At 39.7% G+C, this 27,544-nt stretch overlaps 2 protein-coding genes and 1 long non-coding RNA gene across 4 annotated transcripts; 2 read left to right on the top strand and 1 right to left on the bottom strand.

Moving 5' to 3' along the window:
• The first annotated feature begins 264 nt into the window (after positions 1-264).
• On the top strand, positions 265-1,506 carry LOC122039053 (early nodulin-like protein 1). Its single transcript, XM_042599067.1, has 2 exons — positions 265-892; positions 980-1,506. The coding sequence occupies exons 1-2, from the start codon at positions 706-708 to the stop codon at positions 1,504-1,506; spliced, it is 714 nt and encodes a 237-aa protein (XP_042455001.1). The 5' UTR covers positions 265-705.
• Positions 1,507-1,760: 254 nt separating this feature from the next.
• On the top strand, positions 1,761-5,585 carry LOC121998735. Of its 2 annotated transcripts, none has more exons than XR_006116562.1 (7): positions 1,761-2,067; positions 3,059-3,250; positions 3,355-3,589; positions 3,664-3,893; positions 4,338-4,477; positions 5,143-5,205; positions 5,313-5,585. It is a non-coding gene; the product is annotated as an uncharacterized LOC121998735 (long non-coding RNA). The 2 variants fall into 2 exon arrangements; XR_006116560.1 differs by having other exon boundaries at positions 5,085-5,205.
• Positions 5,586-7,059: 1,474 nt separating this feature from the next.
• Positions 7,060-9,635, bottom strand: LOC122039052. Its single transcript, XM_042599066.1, has 7 exons — positions 9,360-9,635; positions 9,139-9,290; positions 8,793-8,989; positions 8,623-8,659; positions 8,503-8,544; positions 7,816-8,402; positions 7,060-7,641 (listed from the first exon to the last, which is right to left on the bottom strand). Exons 1-7 carry the CDS (start codon positions 9,572-9,574, stop codon positions 7,060-7,062), a joined length of 1,812 nt encoding a protein of 603 aa, XP_042455000.1. The 5' UTR covers positions 9,575-9,635.
• Positions 9,636-27,544: the final 17,909 nt, after the last annotated feature.

The following is a 27,544-nucleotide window of genomic DNA, read 5'->3' as shown; positions in this document are numbered from 1 at the left end:
TTGTCTTTTTGTCTTTTAACAACGGTTTTAACAAAAATCGTTGTCTTTTAGTAATTTTTTTGGCCTATGACAACGGTTTTTAAAAACCGTTGTCTATTTATATTTTTTTGGGGCTACGACAACAGTTTTTAAAGGCTACGACAACGGTTTTTTAAAACTGTTGTCTATGTGCGCTTCTTTCGCCGCTTTTTCCCCCTTCGTCATTTTTTGCCGCGATGTTTTTTCTTTCTCTCTCCCCGAAATTTTTTGCCGCCGTATTCCATCCCTTTACCTTCTCTATCCAAGCCTTCTCCTTTCCTCTCCAAGCCCTAAACTCGTCGCCCCTTCTTTGCCCTGCCTCCTCCCTTCTGCCGTCCGCTTCCACCGCTCCGTTTCCACTACCACTCTACACCTCTGACTGTACACTCGTAGGTCCTCCCTCTTCACCTCTTCCGCCTCTGCCCCTGCCGTCACAACCACCATCTCCGTCGGAGACAATCTTCCTGACGCCAACCTCTCCTACTTCGGCTCTGATGGGGAGCTCCAGACCGTCACCATCTCTGATCTCACCAAGAGCAAGAAAGCCATCTTCTTCACCGTCCCGAGGCTTTAGGCCGACGTGAAACTAGTGCTCGTACTCGTGATTCACTTTCTTCCTGATATATTTGGTTCCCCTGCTTCTATTTAAGCCTCCAGCTAGCGCGAATTACTCCACTCAGCTGTTCAATGATGGCTTTTTCTTCGTTTTCTTCTAATGGTTTGGCGTTTCTGCTGCTGCTTGCAGTGGCTCTGGTGGATTCAGCTCGGGGCTGTGTGTTCTACGCCGGAGGAAAATATGGATGGGTGCTGAATCCCTCGGAGAGCTACGGGCATTGGGCCGAGAGAAATCGGTTTCAAGTCAATGACTCCATTGGTTTGTGACTTTGTGATCTTTTGTTTAGTTTTTGTAGTTGAATTTTGAGTTATGGAGTGATTCTGTTTTTTTTTTTTTTTTTTGCAGTTTTTAAGTACAAGAAGGGGGAGGACTCTGTTTTGGTGGTGGCGGAGCAAGACTTTGATTCGTGCGACGTGAGCAACCCGATCCGGAAGCTCGATGGCGGCGACTCCCGGTTTGTGTTCGAGCGGTCGGGGCCGTTTTTCTTCGTCAGCGGAGCGCCGGGGAGGTGCGAGCGCGGGCAGAAGCTGGCAGTGGTGGTGATGGCCGTGCGACGACCACGCTGGCCGCCCGTCTCGGCCTCGCCGGTCCTGCCTCCGACCCCTGCTTCTTCGCCACCTCGATGGGCACCTCAGTATCCGCCTCTGCTTCCTCCGTCGGCGACTTTACCGCCTGAAAGTTCCGGCGCCCCTATTCTATCTCCGACGCCTCCGCCGACCCTGCCAACTCCAACCGGAGGGACCTCAGTCCCCATGCCGTCTCCGGTGCCGGCTCCTTCCGACCCCGCAGCGACCGGCGCCGCCGGTATTACCTCCGCGAAGTCCGTTCTTAGAACATTGATGATAATTATCGGAATTGTGTTTCTTGTTTGATTTTTTTTTTCCTTTTACCCTTTGTTGATTGGTTGTTATATAATAAAATGGTTTTTTAATATATATATATATATATATATATATATATATATATATATATATATATATATATATATATATATATATATATATATATATATATGAATTTTATTTGTAGTTTATACGAGAAAACAAATTCGAATTGTGATCAACCCCTTATATGAATTAATCTAAATTATATATTTTAAATCTAAATTATGGTTATACTAGTTCCATGTGTTAAACCTCTTTATACTAGTGCTCGTACTCGTGATTCACTTTCTTCCTGATATATCTTAACATTGTATATTTCTAGTATAGCATGGCAGTAAGGAAGTATTTATATTGCATTTTGATTTTTTTGGTTGGTTAAATGATGTAGTCCAGTTTTTCTTTCTAGGTCTAAGATTTTATTTCTGTTTTTTTTTTTTTTTTGAAAAGTCTTGGACCAATTGTCTTCTGCATTATATAGAGCCTAGTGGACTTGCAACAAATCAATCAAGCAAAGAAGAGGTTGATTCCTGCTCGATATTTGTTGGCAATGTGAGTTTTTCTAGTTCTCTGTTGTCTAATTGTTGCTACTGGTTTACTGTGGGCATCACATGATATTTGCATATAATTTGATATTGTTGTCTTCTATATCTTGGATTGTTTCTTAGTGGACCCTTGAGCCTTATTTATCCATAATTCTATGGACTAATCAAATTAGTTAAATTCACAATGTTTATTTTTCAGGTTATTGAATATTTTTCCTATATCCACAAATGTTGTCTTAGGGACCTTTATTTAGATACACTACTTCAAACTGTAATGATGTTGTTGTGGATGTTAGATTATGATATTATTTGGCATATTAATGCTTTGATTTACCTTCCCTCTTTTTCTTTTTTGGTGCCGTATTACTTGAATGTGGTACATGCAAAGAGTGCCTACTATAATGTTCAAGTTCTCAAAACTGTGTTTGTGCTCATTAGAAGTTTGATAATTTGTAGTAACATTGTTATGGTTTGGCTGAATTTAAGTGGTTCAATGATTAAAATTTGGTATTATTATCCTTGTACCAGACATCTTCAATTCGTCTTTATAGTAGATCCATACAAAAGTTATGTCCTATAAGATTGTACAGAGTAACATTGAACTTCAGTTACCGTTAGCTTGTACTTGAAAAAATTACCAAAGAAAAAAAAAGGAAAAAGATTATTTAAAACAAAGAATTATTTGAAATATATATATATATGCCCAAGTTACTGAGGATTCTCGACTTGCACCTTATTAGAATTTTGTAATATATAGTCTATGCTAAGGCTATCTTTTTTGTTTGATACTTGTTCCGAATTGGATAGGGTTGTTGTCTTCTATTAGAGAATTTTGGTTTCTTATTCTTAACATCAACAGTTACACTGTAACTATTTGTCAATGATTGTTATGTTTTATACATATAGAATTCTTCTAAAACCTCTAACAGCAAGTGATTTAGTAGCAATATCTTGAGTTGGGAAGTGATATTCATGTTGATATTTCTATTAAACTGAAGGTTGATTATGCTTGCACCCCTGAAGAGGTTCAACAGCATTTTTAGTCATTTGGTACTGTTAACAGAGTCACCATTCTCACTGACAGAAATGGTCAGCCAAAGGGTTTTGCTTATGTCGAATTCTTGGAAGTTGAGGCAGTCCAAGAAGCCTTTTGGTTGCATGAGTCTGAGCTTCATGGTCGTCCAATCAAGGTTTGTCTATTTAATCTCAAGTATTTTTCTTACCAGCACACTTTTAAATTCTTATTAACAGGAACGTTGGTTTTTCTAACAACAAGATGAATGCTTTGTTTCAGGTTGCCGCCAAACGAACCAACGTTCCAAGGCTGAAGCAGTTCCGTCCTCTGTGACATAATCCCTACCCGATGTATTCATATAGCAGGCCTCACATGCCATCCTGATGTCGGGTTTGTGGACAAAGAAGCAGTCGCAGTTACCAGTGTGTCTCGGAAGGCAACTTTCTACAATAGACCAAGCTCTACGGACTTCATAAATGTCCATGACATTTTTCTTGAATGTGATCATGATTCAGTAAGCTTCCAGAAGATAATATAGTGTTGTTTGATCAAAGATTTTGATGCATTACTTTTACTGCCTTTGTTTAGATCATATACCTTGGGAAGTCTGTTGAACCAACAATATATGATCTTTTGGGTGATCAAGAGGTTTGTAATCTGGACTTTTCTGAAAACTTTGTAATATCTTCTTTCTGCTATGCTTCTTGGTTATTTTGGAATCTTTCTGCCACAATTTTGCAATGCAAGGTTGAAATCTGCTTGTTGAAAAATGGAAAACCATCATGGACGAAGAAGAAGTTTCTTTGCTCCAAAGTCAGGTCTGTCTTCATTGTTGTCACATACAATTCATGCAGAAGTGTGAATTAATTTTTTTTTGTATTATGGTTGATATAATTTTCCTGTTCATGTTGGGTTAGGTTATATTTTTCTTTGCCAACCATTTTTTGGACCTCAGAGATATATTGTATATTTTCTATAACAATCTTGCCAAAAGATAAGGGTCCTGGTATAATGAAGCTTGATGTCAATTGGTATTTAGCCAATAAATTAAAAATGTCATTAGATTCAATTTACTTTAAATTTATGCTTGTGTATGGTTGACTCTGATGAGATTTAGCAAATTGATGACTTTTTAAATATCTTTAATATCCATATAATAGCAGTTTAACAATTATACTGCTTGTTTTGGGTGGTACAACAACTTATCGATGTATAGTTGCCTTGATGCATCCTTACTATCTTGATTATATTTGGTTTGTCAGGTTGTTACGTCTTAAGACTGGCTCGAGGTGACAAAATATGCTGAATTGGTCTGTGCTTAGGCTCGTCAAGAATTAATTCAAGATATGTTTAAAGTCTGGCAAGATTCTCAGCAAGGAACTCTTACTGGTGGCATGATAAAGTATGAAATACAATCTAAAATCAGTTTTAAATAGAATGTTGGTTTTCTTTTCCAATTTACCTGCCTAAGTAGAACATCTGCCATGCAATATCCAGGGAGCTACTTTTTTCCTTCAAAAAGGCTACTAGATAAAAGCCTCAACGGATTATATTCTGTAGGTATGAATCTTTGGAAAACTTAAAAAAAAACTTGATTGTTTAGATTAATATAGCAAGTTGTACATTCAAGGATGGAGTGAGTGAGGGTCAATTCTATCAAGTTCTACTATATGAACTAGATGCGATCAGAAAAGTAAATTTTCTAAGAATTTATACTACGATTCTTGTTTCAGTATTTTTGTACTCAACATTCCATTTGTATTTCATGCTTGTGCCTCTCTAGAACCAAACTATCAGCCTCCAATGACTTTTGTAGTGGTCCAAAAACGTCATCACACTATACTGTTTGCTAACAATCACGGTGACCACTAATTTGTTGATAAGAGTGGAAACATATTACCTAGTCAGTTTAGTTGATAGATGGATGCGTCATTTCCAAGATAATTCTATTTTGTATATTTTTTTAAACCTTGTTTTCTCAATGAAGCTTTCCATCCTTGAAATTCCAGGTACTGTTGTTGATTCTAAGATAGGCCATCCTACTGAATTTGACTTCTACTTGTGCAGCCATGCAAGCATTCAAATAACTCATCTCACAACTAATACCTTTTGTATGATGTACTTATTCAGGTAACTGTTGAAAAAACATATGTGTGTTTATTATTTTTTCAGAGCAAGTTTTTTCATACATATAATAGTGTATTTCTTTTAATATCAATACGTTGTTGATCTCCTAGTGCCTTATCAAAGGGGTAGAAAGATTGGACTTTTTGATGGAGCTGGTATGGAGAAGACTAGATTTATTATGGAACTAATGATCAATAATATTGGAAAAAGTTGGCATGAAAGAATCAGCAAGCTGGAAAGAGGATTCCAATGAAATCTTACAAGTTGAAGATTGTGATGGGATTTGAGTTGACAATAATTAAGTGCAATCCTACATGACATAAACCACCATCACAAGTTTCTAGTCTTTTGGCTATTGTTCATTAGTTGCAAATGGAGTTTATTTGTTTATTTGTATTGGGATAAATTTTATTTGAATATGAGACATGTTTTTTCTTTTGTGATTGTAATTCTTGTATAAGTAACATTTTGAATGATATTGATGTGGGGAATATTCTTTCTTGATTATGATTCTTTATTATATATTTAAATTGAAATATGATATATTGGTATTAAAAGATAATAATTCAAAAGACAACAGTTTAAAATTGTTATTGTTGTCTATCACACTCAAAGACAACGGTTAAAAACCGTTGTCGTAGCCCCAAAACCGATTATAACTGCAGTAAAAATGCTCTAAATAACAACGGTTTTAAACCGTTGTCTTTTCATTCAAAGACAACGGTTTAAAATCGTTGCAAAACCGTTGTCTTTTCATTCAAAGACAACGGTTTACAACCGTTGTCGTAGCCCCCCACTTTTAACAACACTGCCAATTACAACGGTTTTAAAGGGTCTACGACAACGGTTTTTAACCGTTGTCTTTTAATATTTTTGTTGTAGTGGGGATATGAGCAGGTCGGGATACATACCGGGTTTACAGGTCGGCAGGTCAGGATGCAGACCTAGCGTGCGGGTCGGGACATACCAGCCGAGGATAACAGATATATAGAAGCAGGTCGGGGTACATATCTCAGAATACATACTCGTCATCCAGATACTACAGGACAAACAAGCCAAGGAATAGTAACAACTTGTCAGAGAATGTCAGAGAATATGCTAACAGTCGGGGTTCAATACTCCTTCGGTTTTGCCGCCAGCCTATTAAGAAGAGCCACGTGTCAATCACCACCAGACAAAGCCTGACAGCCGACATTCCCTGACACCCGTCAGACCTAGAAACTTCCGTTGCAGTATAAAAAGGGATGCCTTGTCCCTTATGCAGGTACGCTCACTCATTATTTTTCACTAGTCTTTACTTTTCGTCCTTTCTTCTGTGTATTCTGGGGAAAAAGTACCTGACTTGAGCGTCGGAGGGTCTGACCCGGGGACTTTTTCCCTGGTTTCTGGTCTCTAACGACTGGTGGGATCGTCTCAGTGTGCGCAGAGTCCCAACGTCATCATCCTAGTCATCGTCCTTCGTCATCCGTCCGTGCGAGCCTTTCCGGGGTGTGCCAGGGAGATCGGACGCGGCAACGACTTTCCGTCAACTTCCAGTACAGCAAGACCTGCCTCCATCCGACTCAGCTTCCGGACGGGATCAGTATCAATATAAGAAGTATATGATGACAATTTTAACTTGCAACTCAATAATTTTATGAGTCGGAGAAATTAACTTCAAATGATTACAATCCACCATTGGCAATCAAATCCACACACACGAAGACAGCCAAAGCAATTAATGATCTTGTCATGAATTGCATGCCAGGAACAAAATCAAGAAGTTTTTGACACACAAATTAAATCATCAATTATATATGATCAAGTTCATATATATTTATTTAACGAGATAGAACATAGAATTAATTAATTAATTAATTACCTGGCGAGACGTTTAAGGAATAAACAAGCTCTCCAAAAGGCTCCACTGCCTCCACAGAATAAGTGCGCAAAGCCGTAGATGAAGGGAACGACGAGGAGCTCGAGCATCAGCGTCGCCAAGTCAGCGTAGGACTTCCTATTATTGCCGTAGATTTGCATGTACATGTTGCAGGCGAAGGCGATGCTGAAGGTGGACAGGGACATGGTCAGCAAGATGCTCGCCATCAGATAGTTCAACGGCACCACCCGCCGGAAGTCCCGCTGCGTGTACGGCATCACCATCAGCAGCAGGTACAGGACCAGCGCGGTGGTGGCGCAGGAGAAGCCCACGACGTACACGCGGGAGAAGATCTTGAAGGCCAGTCGGTTGTTCTCCCGGTTGTTCTCGCCGGGGATGTAGAAACTGGAGGTGAACACCGCCGCCGCCACCAGCGGGGCGCAGGTCCGGCCAATGTCCACCAGCTCCGTCCTGCAGTCCTTCAGCATCTCCTTGTGTTTCTCGTCGAACACCTCCTGGGCAGTCTTCTGTCCTTTGTTTCGGTAGTTCAACAGCTCTTTAGGAACGATCTTTTCCAGCATCTGTAAAAACATCGCCGGCCGGCCGGCCGGCCGCCGCCACAGCTCTTTAACATTATTTTGGCGTTGATTCATAAATTATATATTTCGCCCAGTATTTTTGAAGTCGATCTGATGATGAATTAGCTAGATTTGAAGATTTTAATTACTAGTTTATATGATCTAATTGCTACCTACCTCAAACCATTCGAGTTCATCGTGCAGGCGCAGGGGGTCGACCATTATTTCCTTCTTGAGGTTATTGCCGGAAGCTGCGATATGGAGAAGGGTGTTCATGGTGTCAGACTCCAGATCGGTGAACAACCACGTCGGCAGCCGCTTGTCCTCTTTGATGGCCAGCACGACGTGCCTCCGGTGATACTTGACGGCGGCCTGGAGCACGTTCATGCCGTCGTAACCGACGTAGGTGGCCGACCGTGGGCTCAATTGGAGGATTTTGATCACGAAGTCGTCGAGGCCGAACTTGACGCCGGTGATCAGCGGAGACTCCTCCCATATCCTCCTATCGCTCGCTTCCGACACCTCGTCGTCCGACGGCCTGCTTGCACTCTTCACGAGCTCCCGCATCACCTCGTACAGATGATCAGCGGTATCAATGCTCGAGACGTTCCTCATAAGGCTTCCTCTATCTCCGGCGGAATGGTAGTTTGATGTTTGAGGTATGAATCCCTTGAGGTAGAATCCGAAGTCTTCGTTCCGGACTAACTGTTTCAGGAGCTCCTCGTGCTTTGACGTCTCCTCTCTCTCTTTCACCTTTCTTCTTCCTGAAATATCATATTATATATATTCAGCAACTAATAAATTACATTATTAATTATTCATTAAAAAATGGTTTAAATTTAATTTCTCGGAAACGAAACTCACGTAGATTGTTAATCACTTGGACGATCCAACATTTTCCCCACCCTAGCTCAATAAATTTAATCAGTAGCATAATTAATTAAACAATTAAATACACAAGGTGCATGTGCATATGATAATTACCTGGCAAGCGCGACCACCAATTTCCTCTGCTTTGTCCCTGGAAATTAAGTATTTATCCTTAATTTTCAAACTTAATTATACATATGATAATTAGCGTTTGTCCTTTATCAAATATACATAATATATTTATATACAAATTTAATGGAGTAAAATTAGTAATTCATACGTACGTCTCTGTTGCCACTTTCTTCATCTGATTTTACTCCTCCTTCCTCGATACAGCTGGCGTAAAGGTGAGAAATCAAAGTTTGATGAGGTTTGGATGATTTTTTGTAAAAGGCCGCCATTATTTGTAACGGGGAGGCCCCGCCGGCGTTTCGTGACAGTATCAAGTCTGGAAATTTCTTTGCGATGGCCAAAGCTTCCTCTGGATGACTTGGCCATTATTTTAATATCATTTCGTCAATTAATTAAGCAGATAAATTAAGGAGCTAGCAGTACTTGTAGTCTAACTTAATCTTACAAACAAATTAAAGCTAGCTAGCTAGCGTTGTGAATTGAAAGGATATATACTACCTGTCTGGTCGTGCATGATGGCGTAGTGCAAGATAGTGGAGCCGTCGCCGGTGCGAACGGAGGCCATTTCGTCGCCTCCCGCATCGATGATGATCTTGAACACGTCCAGGTGGCCGAACTGCACCGCCTTGTGCAGCGGCGTCTCCCCCTTCCTATCAATCATCACCGAATTAACCAGCCAACTAATTAAGTGAATAACAATCACTAACACATGCACATACTTGTTCTTCTTGTGCGCGAGGCTTCCGTCCCTCTCTAACAAGGCCTTCGCAACTTTGCTGTCACCGATCTCGGCCGCAATGTGCAGCGGCGTGTCGTCGTAGTAGTTCTGGTGGCGGAGAATTCTGTGGTTCGATGCATCTGGAAGGGCGACGATGGCGAAGGCCAGGCCGGTCTTCCTCTTGGCGATCACTTCGTGGAGCACCGAGTCCATCATCAGGTTCAACGGCGCCGTGCCGCGACACGCTTCACCAACCACCTCTCTCGCAAGATCATCATAAGACGTTGTTTCTTTAATTCTTTATTAATGAGCCGCGCCACCTTTTCGTACCTGTGCTCATCGTAGTTATGAGGTCGATCCACCTCCATCTTTTCCAGCTCATTTATCTCCATCGATGGCGTCGTGTCCATCGGCGACAGCAGCGGCAACGGCGATGGTACGCCCATGGCGGTATATATATGCATAGGAAATTTAACTAATGGTACGATATCATATATATTATGTTGATATGTTTCACTTCTACAATTGATAGATTTATACACACAAGCCAAGCCATGGTCGCCATCGAGGATCGAGCACGTTAATTAAAGCGTAAAGCCATGCATGCACAGAGAATAAATTAAATTAATCCACGGTGGTCTGATCTCTTCAGTTGCCGCTTTGCTTCTTGTCGGGGGATGGCATTAGCTACTGCCAGCTAAAAAATTATCAATTAAACTTCAACTTTTTTTATTTTTGTTTTGTGACCATTAACTTTAAGTAAAGTGGATAAAAAATATATGTAATAATTTTAACCTAATTTAAATAAGAATTTTATATGACCGTCAACTTATTTCAAGTCTTTTTTTTTTTTTTAAAAAAAAAGAGAGCTGCTTTTACGAAAATAATTAAAGAGGAGACTCTTTTAATTTTTGTACTAAATTAATTAATGCATGACTTTTGAGTTATGAGCTCGCTCCTCCTCCTCCGGCAGCGGCATGTGCAATATGGCGATCCTATACAAGCGATCTATGTATAGGATAATTAATGGAATGATATCTATGTTAGATTAATATGCATGCCATATATATTGCTTTGATTAAATAGAAACATTTATACGGTGCCTTTAGAAAGATGATGTTTCTGATTGTTTGGACCTACCGTCATAAGGAGGATTACAATGAACCACCTTTGATTCACGAGCTAAATCCCTATCTGATTAGACATTCTTCTTGTACAAAAGCATCAAAAAACTCAAAGCCCCATTCTTCTTGTATATCTATGCTTTGGTACTTGGATGCTCATATATAAATGATATATGGGAAGGCAACGTGTGCCCACTACCAGGCAACCACTACATGGCAATGTGTCCTGCTACCTGGCAACGTGTCCTAGCTACTACCAAGATCTTTTATTCGTCCAAATTAAATAACAAAGACCGAATAAAATCCAATTTATACATAACGAAAAATAATTCGTGTGATAATGTGACATATAGTGGATGACTCAGGGAGGGATAGAGTGGGATCAATAGTCAAGAGAATATGATGGTCAAGAGGTAAGAGGAGGTGACGGTCAAGATCAAGAAGTACGTGACCTAACGGACTGTTGTCCCTTGAACAGGGTCTAGCCTCACTTCTTATGGGCATGACTCCTAGTCTACTCTCGGCCGGCCTAAGTGTCAGTCAGACCCTAAAGTTCAGTCCCTAACTTCGCATGGGCATGACTCCTCCCAGTTTGCTCCCTGTCGAACCAAGCACCGATCGGACCCCTATGACTTAGTCTTTCACTTCTTATGAACATGACTCCCAGTCTACTCCCAGTTGGCCCAAGTATCGACGGACCCGAGGGCTCAGTCCCTCACTTCTCATGGACATGACTCCGATCCCAATCTATGCTCGGCCGGCCCAAGCATCAGTCGGACCCTCAGGGCTCAGTCCCTTAATTCTCATGCACATGACTTCTAGTCTAGTCTATTCTCGGCTAGCCCAAGCGCCAGTCTGACCCTCGCCAAGGAACAACACTGTCAGATAATCGCTACTATCTGTCTGAAAATAACGGCTATTCGTTAGGGAATATTCTAATACTTTGCCACATGCATGCCATGGAACCTTCCTCTACCCAATGGAAGTCCGTCGTATATCCTCCATCACCTGACAGACCCTGACAATAGACATTCTCTGATATCTCATTATTGCAGAGGTTATGAGAGGCGGTATAAAAAAGAGGGTCCTCTTTGTTGGCCAAGTACGCGTGCACACGAACATCTATTACAATTCTACTTTTTCCTGCACTTTTCGCACGGTTCTTTCTTCTGACTCGAGCATCGGAGAATCTGCGTTAGGGATCCCTTCCCTAGTTCTCACCCTAACGCTCCAGTGGGATCTCTATGTGGTGTGCGTAGGTTTGTGGGTACCATTTTCAAACATCTTCCCCTACTCCGCTCGAAGATCTAAAGCCCGTGACACATTTTCGGGTCCTGAAGCCCCGTCCTCTCTCCGTCAACATTCTCGCCTTCGTCACCAGACCCCCATTTGACTTAGCCTCTGGACAAGATCATGCGACAACAAACATACTGATCAATCAAAGCTAAGAAAGTTGTCACACTTTAAATAGTCGTTCAACAAAATAAATTGGAGACATCAATATCTTACATTTATTTCAGATTAAATCATTTACAACAATAAAAACATCTCTAATCCCTCATTATGACTATTATGTTAAGAGCATGTTCAATATCTCCACTCAATATAGTTATTCACAATCATATTTTATGTACTCAACAACATATGTAATTGATCGACCTCTGAATAAATAACAAAGATGTAAATCTATTGTAATCTTCCTTTTTAGATAGAATGCATTCATTTTAATCAATCACTTTCTTAATCATGTGCTATAAACTGAATAAACTATAATTATTAGGTGATGTAGGAGGATCCAACAATTATTATTATTATTATTGATAATTTTTATGTTTTGATAATTTTTAGAATTTTATATATTTTTGGTAATTTTATATTTTTATCTTTTTTATATTTTGAGCCTGTTTAGAATTTTTAGGATTGTGAGTCTATTAATAAATTTGTTTTCTTTTAGAATTTTTTTTCTTTTCTTTACAAGATAGGAATTATGATCTTTCCTATCTTTATATCTTAGGGTCTAGAGTCTATATAAACATGTGTTTAGTTGTTTAAGAATTAATCCTCGATTATTAAATAATATTTATTTTTTTCATAAAAAATTAGAGGATAATTGTTATCTCTTCTTGCCTTCTCCTCAAACTCTCCTTTTTGTCAACTTTCAGAATAATCACTATCCTGCCTAGCGTTAATTGGTATCAGAGCTGGTAGTGTCTAATTGATGAAATCGAGCGTCAAATCTAATGGAAGGTCATCATAGTTATGATCGTGGTTGCGCAATGCAGGTTCTAGTTGAGGAAACCTCGCACAGTGGTCGTATCACTTAGGACGAGATTGAGAATTTATAGAGGCAAGCCATAGATTTATTCCAAAGTCTAGCGGAAATAGTGTGAATTCGTGAAGATCATGAGGATCACCGTGGTAGGAAGGAGCCTTATAGAAGCCTAGGTTTTCAGATTAATCTGCCCATATTTTCTGGTACATTATCGATAGAGGATTTTGTTGATTGGATCAACGAAGTAGAGAGAATTTTTTATTATGAGAAAGTTCCCGATTAGGAGAAGTAAAATTGATTGCCTTCAAGTTCAGAAGTCTAGCATCAGCATGGTAGGAGCATATGCGACGCTCATGAGACTGACAAGGCAAGACCAATATTAAGGATTGGGAGAAGATAAAGTTGAAAGGTCACTTTCTTTTCTTTGATTACACTCAAACTTCGTTCCAAGGATGATTAGATTTCGCTATGGAGGATGATAGCTTCGATTCCTGAGATGACCTAAATGGATTCGAAGATGATTTTTGATCCAGAAGAATACCAAGATGAAAAAGACCCAAACATTAAGGAGGAATTTGACCCAAAAGAAGTTGATGAGCTTGACTCATTGCAAATTGTGGAAGATGCTATAATTGAAGAGGAATCTTGATTTCAAATTGGAGACGAGATTAAGGTGACTAATGATCCAATTTATGACGAAGACAAGATCGAGTCAACTAGCGAGCCAGTATATGATGAGGTACTTTATAGTGTCACTCATAATTGATTTATAATTAATGATTAATTATGAATGACCAGCATAAATTGGAAACCTATTGAGTCACACACATTACTAGTATATCTGAAAGACTTAAAATAAGTTTGAAAATTGGATTCTAGAGAAACTAAGTTTGGTAGGACCAGACAAAGGGCAAATATGCAAGATATTTGTCACACCAGAAGCGATGGTGGGCCATGTTCTTGAAGATAAAGTTATATTCATTTTGGTTTAGTAATAAACCAAATAGGTCTGATTTAGTTATGAATCAAAATTGGTTTACTTATAAACTAAGATGGTTTAGTTTTAAACCAAGCTTAATTATAGTGAATCAGATTGCTATTGGATTTTGCATCTGGAAGGTGACTTGCTCCCCAAGTTATTGTGAAGAGGTATATAAGTACCCCTGCATGGAACAAGAGGAATTAAGAGAGAATACACAACCTAATTTGATTAGGTTTTCTTTCTCCCCCTCTCCCTCTTGCACTTTTGCCTCCCAAGAGCCACTAGACGGCATCGCCAGAAGGCTGTCACTGACTAGTTGTTGGATGTTGAGGAGATGAAGGGGCACCGTTTCCCCTTCATTTCTCTCATTGCTGCAAATGTCTCTTTGCTACAAACGCCAAGGAGACGAAGGGACCGTCCTTTCCCCTTTGTCTTCCTCAATCTTCTTATAAATGGTGCGCCCAAGCCATGAGAAAAAAAAAGAGCATAAGGAAAGTGAGAGACGACGGTGATCAGTGTGCGTTGAGCAAAGGAGAACATCTGAGATGCAAGGGATTTAGCTTGTGAACCTTGAAACACTTTCCAGTTACCCGTGATCATGCTTCGACAGCAGCGATGTCCGGCGGTTTTTCTTCGATTTCTTCAGGAGATCACTGTGAGTGGTTACAACTTTTTCCTATGTTTGATCCATGCTGTCAAATAGGCATCAATGGTATCAGAGCCATTTTAAAAAAAAAATCATGGAGAAATCGCGACATTGCGATTTCAGCGATCACTGCTAGAATCGCATCCCGAATCGCGATTTCCACCCGGCTACATGGGAGTCGTACAGTCCTCGGTGGCATAGAGTCGCTGCAGAGGAGTTCCGGCGACTACGTTTAAATACCGGTGAAAGTCGGCCATGGGATAGCTCGCATTTGTAGCGAAAAAGCTCGCGTTTGTCGCGAGAAGAAGATGAACAGTGAGTCTTAATCGATTCATCAATCGATTGAATTAGTTTTAGTCGATTGATGAATCGATTCAAAGAAACAAAAACACGGGATGAACAGTATTTTAAATCGATTGAATGATATCTTAATCGATTAAAAATGTGATGAATAGTATTTTGATGAAGCACAGTGAAGAGAAAAAAAACCTATTCGGTGCTTTGTTTTTTCAACCTGCATGAACAGTGGTTTAAAATTTAATTAAATTTATTTATTAATTAATTAAACACATAAGGAAATGTATTATTAATTAATAAATATATATATATTTAATTAATTTAGGATTCAATTAGTTGAAAATTGAACGAGACCAACTTGTCCAATCAAACTCAGGTCTGACTTAAATTATTCGTTGATTTAAGCAGAACAGATTGATTCAATAATACCTAGATCTGGTTCAAATTATTTGTTAGTTTTAACCAGTTTGGTTTATTATTGAATTAATTGGGGTTGTTTTGATTACATAAGTTGGACTGATCAAATATGACCAGATTAGTTCTATTGAGTCAGATTTGATCAAAAAGATTAGATTTGTTCTAATGGGTCAGACTTAATCCAATGGATGGATCAAACGGACCTAAGTTTGATCAATGAGTCTGAGATTGACTCAAATGAGCTTAAACAATAACAGAACATAGGTCAGAAATCCCTGTCTAATTAGATTAGTTCTAATAAGGACAATAGACTAAGCCTAAGATCTGGATTCCTGATCAACCGGTCCAATCTGTCAGTTGACTTAAACTCCTGAAAATCAAGAAGATTTATTTTTCTTGATGTAATGATGGTTCTATATCTGTATAACTTGAATTAAATTGGTTTTGTACTGGTTAGTCAGTTTTGTATTGACTTATTTAAATTCATTTTTTCAGATGGCACGGACGATTACCACATTGACTCATCGCGAAGTGCGGCGAAATCAGCTCCGGGATGAGATTCAGGAGATAGAGTATAAGTCTGCTTATGGAGTTGACGGATATGTTAGAAGGCTTGATAGACTATTCTGGAAACTTGAGCAAGAAGAGTTTCCAGTCCTGGACAGTTATAGGATCTTGGCATTGATGCATTCATTGTCAGAGTATCATAGGGTAATAGTGATGGATCGAAACGCGCTAGAGGGGGGGTGAATAGCGCTCGTGGCTATTTTTAATTTTATAAAACACAGAATGGAAACGCAGCGAAAAGTAAAATAAAACACACAGAGACGCAGGTGTTTTACTTCGTTCGGAGCCTATGGCGACTCCTACTCGAAGGCCCACGGTCCTTGACCGCTTTCGGTGGGCAACAACTATATATCCGAAAATATTACAATTTGAATTACAATCAGTGTAATAAAAGAATTAATACCGACAACACAAGATTGAAGAATCTGAGCTTTGGGTTGTCGATGTCGAGTAGTAGCACTTCAAAATCGTCTCGTTGGCAGCACTTCACAGAAGACAGCTTAGCAATTGATTGTTGTTTTGAAGCTGCACCTCAACCCTCTTTTTATATGACATTCAGGGCGCCTGGAGTGTGACGTGGCCAACTAACCAGGATGCTCCACGTGGCGAAGTCGCGGCAGGGATAAAATTTGATCCCGGGCGCCCGGACCTGTTCCGGGCGCCCGGACCTGTTCCGGGCGCCCGGACCACCTTTTTCTAGCAGGTTCCTCACCTGCAAACAAAGGTTAGTCCGAGAAAAATACCCTGCAAGACAGTGTTAGAATCTGATAAAACAAAGTAAGGAATAACTGACAGTCTTCGGACTGTCCGAGTCTGACTTCGGATTTCCAACCGGAAACCCTAGGTCGACCCGACGCCTACTGTTCCCTCTACGGGGAACGCGTCCTCACCTACTCCCCTCAGGAGAGATTACCTGATGCCAGTCCGGTCCTCCAGACCGACTGGACTTTCCGCCTAGGGTTACCACCCCCTAGGACCTAAGGTTACCGCCCCTTAGGGTTTTTCTCCACCTAGGGTTACCACCCCCTAGGACCTAAGGTTACCGCCCCTTAGGGTTTTTCTCCACCTAGGGTTACCACCCCCTAGGACCTAAGGTTACCGCCCCTTAGGGTTTTCCTCCACCTAGGGTTACCACCCCCTAGGACCTAAGGTTACCGCCCCTTAGGGTTTTCCTCCACCTAGGGTTACCACCCCCTAGGACCTAAGGTTACCACCCCTTAGGGTTTTTCACCTGCCTAACCGCAGCTAGGACTTTCCTGAAACACTTATTCAAACGTATTAGATCACACACTAACTTAACTTTGAATCCTTTGCCATTATCAAAACTAAGGTTCGATCGTCGGATGCTTCCCGCACCAACAATCTCCCCCTTTTTGATAATGGCAACCGAAATTCAATGTTAAGTAAAAGATATGTATAAGCACAAGAAACAGGATAAGCGTGATAGCAAGATAAACATCGCTCCCCCTTAATACAAGCTCCCTTTTAAAATATTTTCTTTGAATTTCTCTACTCTTTCTTTGAATTGAATTTCTCTACTCTCCTCCTTTGCCATATATCAAAAATGAGCTAGTTTTTGAAAAAAATTTCAAAGCATAACTTTCAACTTTAGAAAAGAATAGCGTATTTTAGAAATTTTCAAACAAGATTTTCAACTTCAGAATTTTTCAAACAAGATTTTTAACTTCAAAAATTTTCAAACAAAATTTTCAACTTTAGAAATTTTCAAACAAGATTTTCAACTTGAAAAATATTCAGATGTTTAAAGAAAATTTCCAAGGAAAAAAAACTTAAAAATTTCAAAGTTTTAAATAATATTGCTTTAACTTAAAAGTTTTTAAAAGTTTTAAAGAGAATAGTACTTTAAAAAAAAATTTTAAAGTTTTAAAGTAGAGAATACTTGAAAGTTTTAAATTTGGAGAAAGTTTTTGAGAAAGCTGCTTAAGGCATGTTTTTTAAATGTATTTCAAGAATACTTAAGGCAAAGGAGAAGCGATGACCTTATTTTTTAAATAGCTTGCCGTTTGTTTTAGTAAGGTATCAGAGCCCTAAAGTCCAAGCATGAGTTAAGATTTGTTTTGATCAGGTATCAAATCTTTTAAGTACAGACATGCTTAAACTTATTATTTCCTTTACCAACTGTCTAACCGTTTAGCTACTTGCTGATTGCCTAGAGGGCAACAGTGTTCACTTGGTTAGTCAAGTCAAGTCAATAGATCCAGTTAGATTTGACTAAGGCTGGAAGACTTGATTCGATTACTTTTAATCACGTATTTAACGCCCAGACTCATATTGATGCACAGAAATAAGCATTCTCGAGTCCAGGCTGTACCCTATGCATCTCACACCGTTCTATATTTTACAAACACAATCAAGGTAAACCTAGGTGTTTGTGAGATGCTCTGGCTGAGTCCTGGGGGAACATGATTTCTAGGGGGAAATCCTAGGCTAAATCTAACTTTTGAAAGTCTAGTAAAGTAGGGATTTTGAAAAACTAAGTTTTGCCTAGAAAAAACAAAAACATTAAAAGATGTGATAAGAAGACTAAACTATTAGATTAGGATATAATCAATCAAGTCTGAAGTAAAAAGTCGACATAGATAAAGGAGTCATAATAGAGCTGCTACATGCTGCTACATGCTGCTACATGCTGTACTAGAGTCATAATAGAGCTACAGTCGGAGCTACTGAGATGATGAGGGAGGTGGTCCAGAACCCAACGACCGGAGTAGTGTCAGGAGCTCAGTGTGACGAGCCCGATCGTCCTCTCGTAGATCTCGGCGCAGGTTGGAGAGCTCCTGCCGTACGCCTCGTCGTAAATCGGAGACCTCCTGTCGGACCTCTCGTCGAAGATCGGAGACCTCTCGTCGCATGGACTGATGAAACTCGGAGCTCTCGTGCTGGAGACTCGACATAGCCCTCTCTAGTCCGGAAACTCGATCAGCTAGAGTGCGAGGAGCTGGGTGTGGTGCTCGAAGTGGTGGTGGGGCAGGAGCAGCCTCCTCAGGAAATAGTGCTAACATGAACTCATCATGCTCTGCCTCCTCCGCCTGCTGGTGTTGTGCCCCCCTACGCCAGGACATGGTACCCTCATCGTCTATATGGATATTTGCTAGGGAAAAGTTCCTAGCTCCTATGATGTCAAACTCGGTCATGTGACGGATGTCACCTTCGGTGACATCAATGTGCAATGAGGACATGTAAGCTGTCAGGATGTGACAGTAAGGCATATGTACCCGTCTGCTGGTCACGTATCCAGATGCGTAAATAATAGTGGAAAATATGTGTAGGCTGATGTCTATGTCTAACCTCTGATACATGGCATAGAGAAGAAAGGAGTGAAATGGACGCATCACCGCAATGTCCTGAGTGGTCAGCGGTAAAATACAAAGTACTAGAACCCTATAAAGGGCGTAGTCCTGAATTCTAAGGTTAAGGGACCTAAACTGGGTCTCAGTGGGATCACGTTGGTCCTCAAAGAAATACGAATAGATCGTATCGAGGGTAATATGTGAGTAGGGATCTCCAAAAGGTAGCTCCCTAGGAGGATAGCATAAAAAGGTGCAGGGTGACTCTCGTAACCCTAGAAACTCACGAATGGTAGTGGGAGATAATGTGATATCCGTGCCAGCTGCCCTAGTGGTATAGGAGTAGTCGTCTACTTTCACTAGGTTGTTGTAAAATTCGGCACATAAACTTATGTTTACTGGGCTAGTGCACTCAACTAGATTTCGCAACCTATAGTGGTTTATAGCCTCGGAGACTGGAATACAAGAGGAAAAAACGATCTATCTACACATTTGGTTCTAATGGCCATGTAATTTGTTGACATAAACTTAATCCTAAGTTCGTCGGTGGGAAACCTAGGGTCAATGCTAGGTGTAGAGGGCCCAGCACCAGATTTGGAACGCTTCCTAAATTTCAAATTAATATTACACTAAGAAATAAACAAACATTATAAGAAATAAAGTTTAGGAGGGGATAAAATTTTTACCGAGGAGCTATTGTAATAAATTTTAGAACTGACGACCTCGGTTGAGTCACGACTCTGTATCAACCGCGGAAAATTTTAATTTTGAAAGTCTTCACAAGTAAGCTAAGAAACTTTAAGGAGGAAGACTTGGGTGCAAGGGTAGGGGGCGCCTGCTGCCCCCTATATATAAGGGAGTCCGGGCGCCCGGGGTCGCTGCGGGCGGGGCGCCCGGGTTCACTGCGGGAGCCCGGGGTCTCAATACCGGGGGCGCCCGCCCCTGGTTTTTGACCTTTGTTTGTTCGTTTTTTTTTTAATTTGTTTTTTTATTTTTTTTATTTTTTTTATTTTTTAACTTAAAGATGTTTAAGTAAATTTGATTTTAAACATGTTTGATTGAGGATTATTTTAAATTAATTCAATTTTAAAATTGGTTAAGTTAATTTGATTTGAAGATGTTTAAGTAATTTGGAGGAATGTTTAAATTTTAATTTGCTTAGTCATCTCACCCAATGTATGTTTTTCAATCAGGGGATCCTATTATTTTGTGAGATGAATTAGTTCAATTTATAGGGTTTTGTTTAACTTTATGTTAGATTCGGGTTTAGCTTTGGGTTCAACAAGTAAGCGTTCTTTGGATAAACTTCTGGGCTATGGTGAGTCACAAGGAGCTCATTAAAGTAACCATGCCTTCGAGGTTTCCCAAATAGTCCTACCCATTGAGCTTAATACTAAACCTTGGTCTAACTAGTTAGGATCCATTTGAGGGTAGCTTCGGTTAGTTCCACTTGGACAAATGCACCAGGTCGAATCCATATCTTCCTAGACATGCGATGCCCAAGCTTCCCCAACGTACTATCATCCAAAAACTTCACCAGTACTGTGTTTCAAGTTAAATCTAACCCTTTTAATCTATCCTTACTTACCCTGTCGGGTAATCTACTCTTGTTTACCCATTTCGGATAGATTAAGTTCGGTTACCCAGTCGGGTAAATAGATTTTGGAGTTGCCAGCTATTCTGGACCCTCCTTCTATTTTGCATTTTAAGTTTTAATTACGAATTTTGAATTTGAATTTTAATTTGAATAATTAATTTCGAGTTTGAATTTTGAATTTTAAGTTTTAATTTTGAATTTTTTAAATTGAATTTTAATAATTGATTTCGAATGTTGAATTTTGAATGATTAATTTCGAGTTTTCAAATTTGAATTTTGAATTTTAATAATTAATTTCGAATTTTGAATTTTGAGTTTTAATAATTAATTTCGAATTTGAATTTTGAATTAATTTCAAATTTGAATTTTGAATTTTAATAATTAATTTTGAATTTGAATTTTGAATTAATTTCAAATTTGAATTTTGAATTAATTTTGAATTTTGAATTTTAATAATTAATTAATTTTGAATTTGAATTTTAATAATTAATTTCTAATTTGAATTTTGAAATTTTAATAATTAATTTCAAATTTTTAAATTTGAGTTTTAGATTAAGTTCGAATTTTTATTGTTTTAGCTCCCCCTGGATCATAGCCTTGATAAAGTTTATTGAGGTAATGTATTTGATCCTTAGGAACCCAATAATATCCAAGTCCAACTTGATTGATCAGGTTGGACTTGGCAACTCATGCTTGGACCATTTTTCTATTTGGTTTTATTAAGGATAGGTAAGATTTATACTTATTTTTATATCCTAGTCCAGTTCGATTGTAGATTGCCCTTTAAGTTCCAAGAATTAAGTCAAGATTCTTGGATCCCAAGGAAAATCTCTCTAGAGTTATTTTCAAATCCTTGACTTGACTTTTCAGATTGGAATTCTCTTCCTCAAGTTTTTGAACTTGAGTTGAGGTTCCAGTCTGAACTTGATCAGTTAAGGATTCGTTATTAGGCGTTTCTTTAAGGAGTGTTACCTCCTTTAGAAGCGCTTTAATTCGAATCTTAGACTTAGCTACTTTATGCATTAAATAATTAATTAAACTATATAACCGACTTTTACTTACAGAGGGGTTCGGCCCTTCGGAAACGGATGCGGATCCGTGGCTTCTCTCGGACTTGGCTTCCGATTCGTCCTCACTTCCGGATCCGTTGGTGAAGTCCCGGGCTGTCAAGGCAAGAAAGTTCGTCTGTTCTTGTTCTTCGTCGTCGGATTCTTCGGAAGAAGACTCGTCCCATGTTGCCTTCAATGCCTTCTTTATTTTGGGTTTCTTTGGATCCTTCTGGTTCGGGCAATTCGCCTTGATGTGACCCTTCTGATTGCACCCGTAGCAGGTCACTTCGAATTTGACCTTCGAGCTTGGTTGGACTTCTTTAGACTGAATGGCCTTTCTGAGATCCTTTTTTGTTGAAGCCCTTCTTTTTGCAGAGCTTCTTTACTAAGCTGACTATTTCGATTGTGAGTTCATCGTCGTCTTCTGAGTCTGGTTCGTCTTCTGACTCAGGTTCGGTTCTTCGCTTGACCTTTGACTCACGCGATCTCCCGGTTCCTGCAACCAAAGCCAATCCTTTCTCGGTCGGGCGTGCATTAGTCTGTTCGTGAAGTTCGAATTCTGCAAACAGTTCATCTAATTTAATGGTAGACAAGTCCTTGGAGACCTTGTAGGCATCTACCATGGATGCCCACAAGGTGTTCCTTGAAGGGCGTTTAGAGAATACCTTATGATGTCCCGGTTGTCTACCTTTTGTCCAATCGCATGAAGACCATTGAGTAGATCTTGAATCCGGGCATGGAGTTGGGCGGCTGTTTCACCTTCCTGCAATTTGATGTTAAATAATTTATTAAAAATTAAGTCTCTTTTACTTACTTTGGTGTCGTATGTCCCTTCGTGAAGTTCAATTAGCTTCTCCCACAATTCTTTGGCGCTGTTGAAGGGGCCGACGCGGTTGAATTCTTCTTTTGATAGGTCACACTGGAGGGTGCAGGTTGCCTTGGCATTAGCTTCCACTTTCTTGATCGAAGATGCATCCTAGTCCTCGTACGGTAGTGGTTTGCCGGCGCTGTCAGATGGTAGTTCGAATCCGGTTTTGACAATCATCCAGACTTCAAAGTGAGTCTGGAGATATGCCTCCATCCGACTTTTCCAGTACCTGAAGTCGTCTCCGGTGAATAGCGGAGGGCGGGCAGTACTATAGCCTTCTTGAAGGGCCATTTCAGTTTTACCTAAAGCGAAAAAAAACAACAAAAAATGTCCCAGGACTTGGTCCTGGCTTAGTAGTGCGGAAGAAAAAAAAATGAATCACGAACTCGGGTGGTATTGCACCAATTCTGAGAAAAACCGATTCGAGGGAAAAATAATTAGAATATAGCTATGAGGCTAAATTCTAATCGACTCAAAAAAAATACCACGACAAAAGTATTTTGAATGGTGGTTGCACCGATTCAAAATGACCTCGCTCTGATACCAATTGATGGATCGAAACGCGCTAGAGGGGGGGTGAATAGCGCTCGTGGCTATTTTTAATTTTATAAAACACAGAATGGAAACGCAGCGGAAAGTAAAATAAAACACACAGAGACGCAGGTGTTTTACTTCGTTCGGAGCCTATGGCGACTCCTACTCGAAGGCCCACGGTCCTTGACCGCTTTCGGTGGGCAACAACTATATATCCGAAAATATTGCAATTTGAATTACAATCAGTGTAATAAAAGAATTAATACCGATAACACAAGATTGAAGAATCTGAGCTTTGGGTTGTCGACGTCGAGTAGTAGCACTTCAAAATCGTCTCGTTGGCAGTACTTCACAGAAGACAGCTTAGCAATTGATTGTTGTTTTGAAGCTGCACCTCAACCCTCTTTTTATATGACATTCAGGGCGCCTGGATCCTTTCCGGGCGCCTGGAGTGTGACGTGACCAACCAACCAGGATGCTCCACGTGGCGAAGTCGCGGCAGGGATAAAATTTGATCCCGGGCGCCCGGACCTCCGGGCGCCCGGACCACCTTTTTCCAGCAGGTTCCTCACCTGCAAACAAAGGTTAGTCCGAGCAAAATACCCTGCAAGACAGTGTTAGAATCTGATAAAACAAAGTAAGGAATAACTGACAGTCTTCGAACTGTCCGAGTCTGACTTCGGATTTCCAATCGGAAACCCTAGGTCGACCCGACGCCTACTGTTCCCTCTACGGGGAACGCGTCCTCACCTACTCCCCTCAGGAGAGATTACCTGATGCCAGTCCGGTCCTCCAGACCGACTGGACTTTCCGCCTAGGGTTACCACCCCCTAGGACCTAAGGTTACCGCCCCTTAGGATTTTTCTCCACCTAGGGTTACCACCCCCTAGGACCTAAGGTTACCGCCCCTTAGGGTTTTCCTCCACCTAGGGTTACCACCCCCTAGGACCTAAGGTTACCACCCCTTAGGGTTTTCCTCCACCTAGGGTTACCACCCCTTAGGGTTTTTCACCTGCCTAACCGCAGCTAGGACTTTCCTAAAACACTTATTCAAACGTATTAGATCACACACTAACTTAACTTTGAATCCTTTGCCATTATCAAAACTAAGGTTCGATCGTCGGATGCTTCCCGCACCAACAAATAGCAGACTATGTATGGGGACATCATGAAGGGCGCGTCACATATTCAGAACTGTGTGAGGAACTACTTCACTATATGGGTGAAGAAGAGCCTGAAGAGTCTGAAGAGGACCATGAAATGTTCGAGGAAGATCCAGAAATAGATCTGATGAAGCATCCTGAAGTTGCCCCATCTGAAATTATCCCAAATGAGTCCAGGTTAATAGGGATAATGTTGGTCGCTGCACTAGTATTTATCCTTGTGGGAGCGGTGTTGGCCTATCTAATTTATTAGTGTTCTGTTTACTATCGTTATGTACAAACAGTGTTAGCTCATTTAGTTTTTGAGTCATGTAATAATTTCTATCATTATGTACGAATAGAGTTATGATAAATAAACAGTTATGTTATGTGTTAACTAACTTGCTCATGATTAGTTCATGTGAATATGATTAGTTCATATGGAAAATGATTAATTCATTTTAATAATGATTCGTTCATTAGATGGGATGTGTGTAATATAATTGATCAATGTTGATTAGATTAAAACATACAAATGATGAGTGGAAACAAAGTTATCACTTGATTTTGTAAACTAATTCTAATTTACACGGAGTCAATAAATAATTGCACATATATGAACTACACTGAAATAATAAATAATGTGTTTATTTATGTAGATCATGGCAACTAAAAATATCATAGCTGAACTCAATAAGGGAGAGAAGTTATATGGGGATAACTACAAAATCTAGCACCTCAAGATATAATACGTTCTTGAGGACAAGAAGTTCTAGAGGCTGTAAATCAATTTATGGAAGAACCAACTGATGGTTCTACAGCACAGCATAGACATGACCTTGATGCCTATAAGGCATGGAAAAGGAATGACTCCATTGCTAAGGGAATATTGATTAGTTCAATGGTGGATGACTTGGTATTTGAGTATGAGCCATTACCATCGGCTCATGCGGTCTAGGTAGCCCTTAGAGAAAAGTATAGTGGAGTAAGTCTCAGTAAGCTCTGTCAGCTAACAATTAAGTTTTATAGCTGTAAAAAACGCTCGAATGTTATCATGGTTCAACATCTTAGGGAGATGGATAACATGATTTGAGAGCTTAATACTGCTGGTCATGTGTTGACTGATGAACAACAAGTTCAGACAGTCATCCGTTCCCTTCTTGATTCTTGGGAAATGATGAAACAGAATCTGACCCACAGTGAGAGTATTAAGACTTTCACTGATGTCTCACGCTATGTAGAACTTGAGGCGGAAAGGATTGAATCCGCAAGGATTTCTGGTCAAGCTTTTGTAGCTGAAGGTTCTAATTCCAAGAATAAGAAAAAATGATTTAAGAAATGAAAGGGAAAAGTAAAGGAGGCTAGTGCTGTTGCTGTTAAAAACCAAATTAAGAAAGAAAGGAAAGAAATATGGACAAAAACCTAGGAGCAAGTTGAACTGCTTCAACTGTGTCAAGAAGGGTTATTTTGCTCGGGATTGTACTGAGCCTAAAAAGGTAGATCCATCTCTATCTTCTTTCCATGAGCATCATGTTGTAAGTACAGTGTTATTAGCTTATTCCTATCCTTTGTGGATTGTAGATTCAAGAACAACGAACCATGTAGCACGTGATCGAGCTACATATGTGGAGTACCGTCAGGTACCAGTAGGCAACAAATGAATATATGTAGGAAACAATGCAAGAATTGAAGTTAAATGAATTGACACTTGCAAGCTCAACCTACGTGGTGGGCGTACCCTATTTCTACATGATGTCCTGTATGCTCCTGAGATTCGACGGAATCTGGTTTCCGTCATTTGTCTTCTTGATTTAGGTTATTGTGTAATTTTTTATTGTCGTTGTGTGGAACTTCAAATTAACTCTGTGTTACTTAGACATGGTTATGTAACAAATAATTTTATGGTTCTTGATGTAAAACCAAATAATAATGATGGTTGTTTTTCAAACATTGCTCTTACTAGTAATGCTGATGTTAATGATGAAATTTGACATGCTAGATTAGGACATATAGGACAAGAACGAATGAATAGATTAGCTAAGGAGGGCCTTTTAGGCACTCATGCTATAATTAACTTGTCTATATGTGAGCATTGTTTTGCTAGAAAGACGACTAGGAAACCATTTGGTAAGACTATTAGGGCTGAATCACCATTGCAATTAATTCATTCAGATATTTGTGGTCCAATGAATATGAAGGCTAGAAATTGGAGTTCTTATTTCATTACATTTATTGATAACTTCACACGTTTTGGTCATGTGTATTTGATTTCTCACAAATCTGAAGCATTAGATTGCTTTATTCGTTACTTGAACGAAGTTGAGAATCAATTGGAAAGTAAAGTTAAAACCTTACGCTCTTACCGTGGAGGTGAATATTTTTCTGATCAATTCAAGACAATATGTAATGAGAAAGAGATTATTAGACAGCTAACTATCCCTATAACTCCACAGCAAAATGGGGTTGTTGAAAGAAGAAATAGAACTCTTCTTGAAATGGTTAGGTCTATGATGGCGTATGCTAATTTGCCAATCTCCTATTGGGGAGATGCATTATTAGTTGTGGCCTATATACTTAACAAAGTACCTTCAAAGTTAGTTCCATCTATCCCACATGAACGTCGGACAGACAGAAAGCTAGATTTGAGTAATCTGAGACCTTGGGAGTCAACTACCTACGTTCATGATAAGACTCACGAACATGGAAAATTAGGACCTAGAGGTAAAAAGTGTATCTTTATAAGGTATTTTGAGACTTCTAAGGGTTATATTTTTATTGGTGAGCGACGAGATGGAACCATCTCTGAAATAGAGTCAAGAGATGCTACTTTTCTTGAAACTGAGTTCCCAATACGAGGTGAAGTTGATAAGACAATTTCTCTATGTGAGATAGAGGAGGAGGATAATGTTCCTTTATCAACAAATCAGGAGATGTCTGAATCTAGTCAACCTAGTGGGAGTAATTTACCACTGAATAAGTCAGTTTCTCAACAGTCTAACCTACAATGAAGTAGTCGTCAGATTATTCCTCGGAGAAGGTTTGATATTGAGAATGAGACATTGATAATTCTCCCAGTTGATGATGAGGAACCTTGAACAGTTGATGAAGCTTTAAGAAGCTCAGTAAGAGAAAAATGAAAAATTGCAATGGATGAGGAAATGGAGTCAATGAGAAATAATCAAGTTTGAGATTTAGTCAATCTTCCTCCGAGCCGAAGGGCTATTGGGAATAAGTAAATTCTCAAAATAAAGAGGAAAGAAGATGGATTGATTAATCAATACAAAGCTCGATTAGTTGTAAAAGGATATATCCAAATGGAGGGTATTGACTTTGAAGAGACATTCTCCTCAGTTGTGAAGTTTGTGTCAATACGTGTCATCCTA

The sequence above is a fragment of the Zingiber officinale genome, chromosome 1A (genome assembly GCF_018446385.1).
Source record: "Zingiber officinale cultivar Zhangliang chromosome 1A, Zo_v1.1, whole genome shotgun sequence".
NCBI lineage: Eukaryota > Viridiplantae > Streptophyta > Magnoliopsida > Zingiberales > Zingiberaceae > Zingiber > Zingiber officinale.
The sequence above is the reverse complement of the archived record's forward strand: the minus strand, read 5'-3'. Positions and strand labels throughout refer to the sequence as shown.

Coding starts and splice junctions, on each gene's coding strand:
- LOC122039052 (XM_042599066.1), bottom strand. CDS start 9,574: ATGATGGACTCGGTGCTCCACGAAGTGATCGCCAAGAGGAAGACCGGC. Junction 9,291..9,359: donor CTCGCGCACAAGAAGAACAA/GTATGTGCATGT, acceptor GATGATTGATAG/GAAGGGGGAGACGCCGCTGC. Junction 8,545..8,622: donor TTGGTGGTCGCGCTTGCCAG/GTAATTATCATA, acceptor TTATTGAGCTAG/GGTGGGGAAAATGTTGGATC.
- LOC122039053 (XM_042599067.1), top strand. CDS start 706: ATGATGGCTTTTTCTTCGTTTTCTTCTAATGGTTTGGCGTTTCTGCTG. Junction 893..979: donor TCAAGTCAATGACTCCATTG/GTTTGTGACTTT, acceptor TTTTTTTTGCAG/TTTTTAAGTACAAGAAGGGG.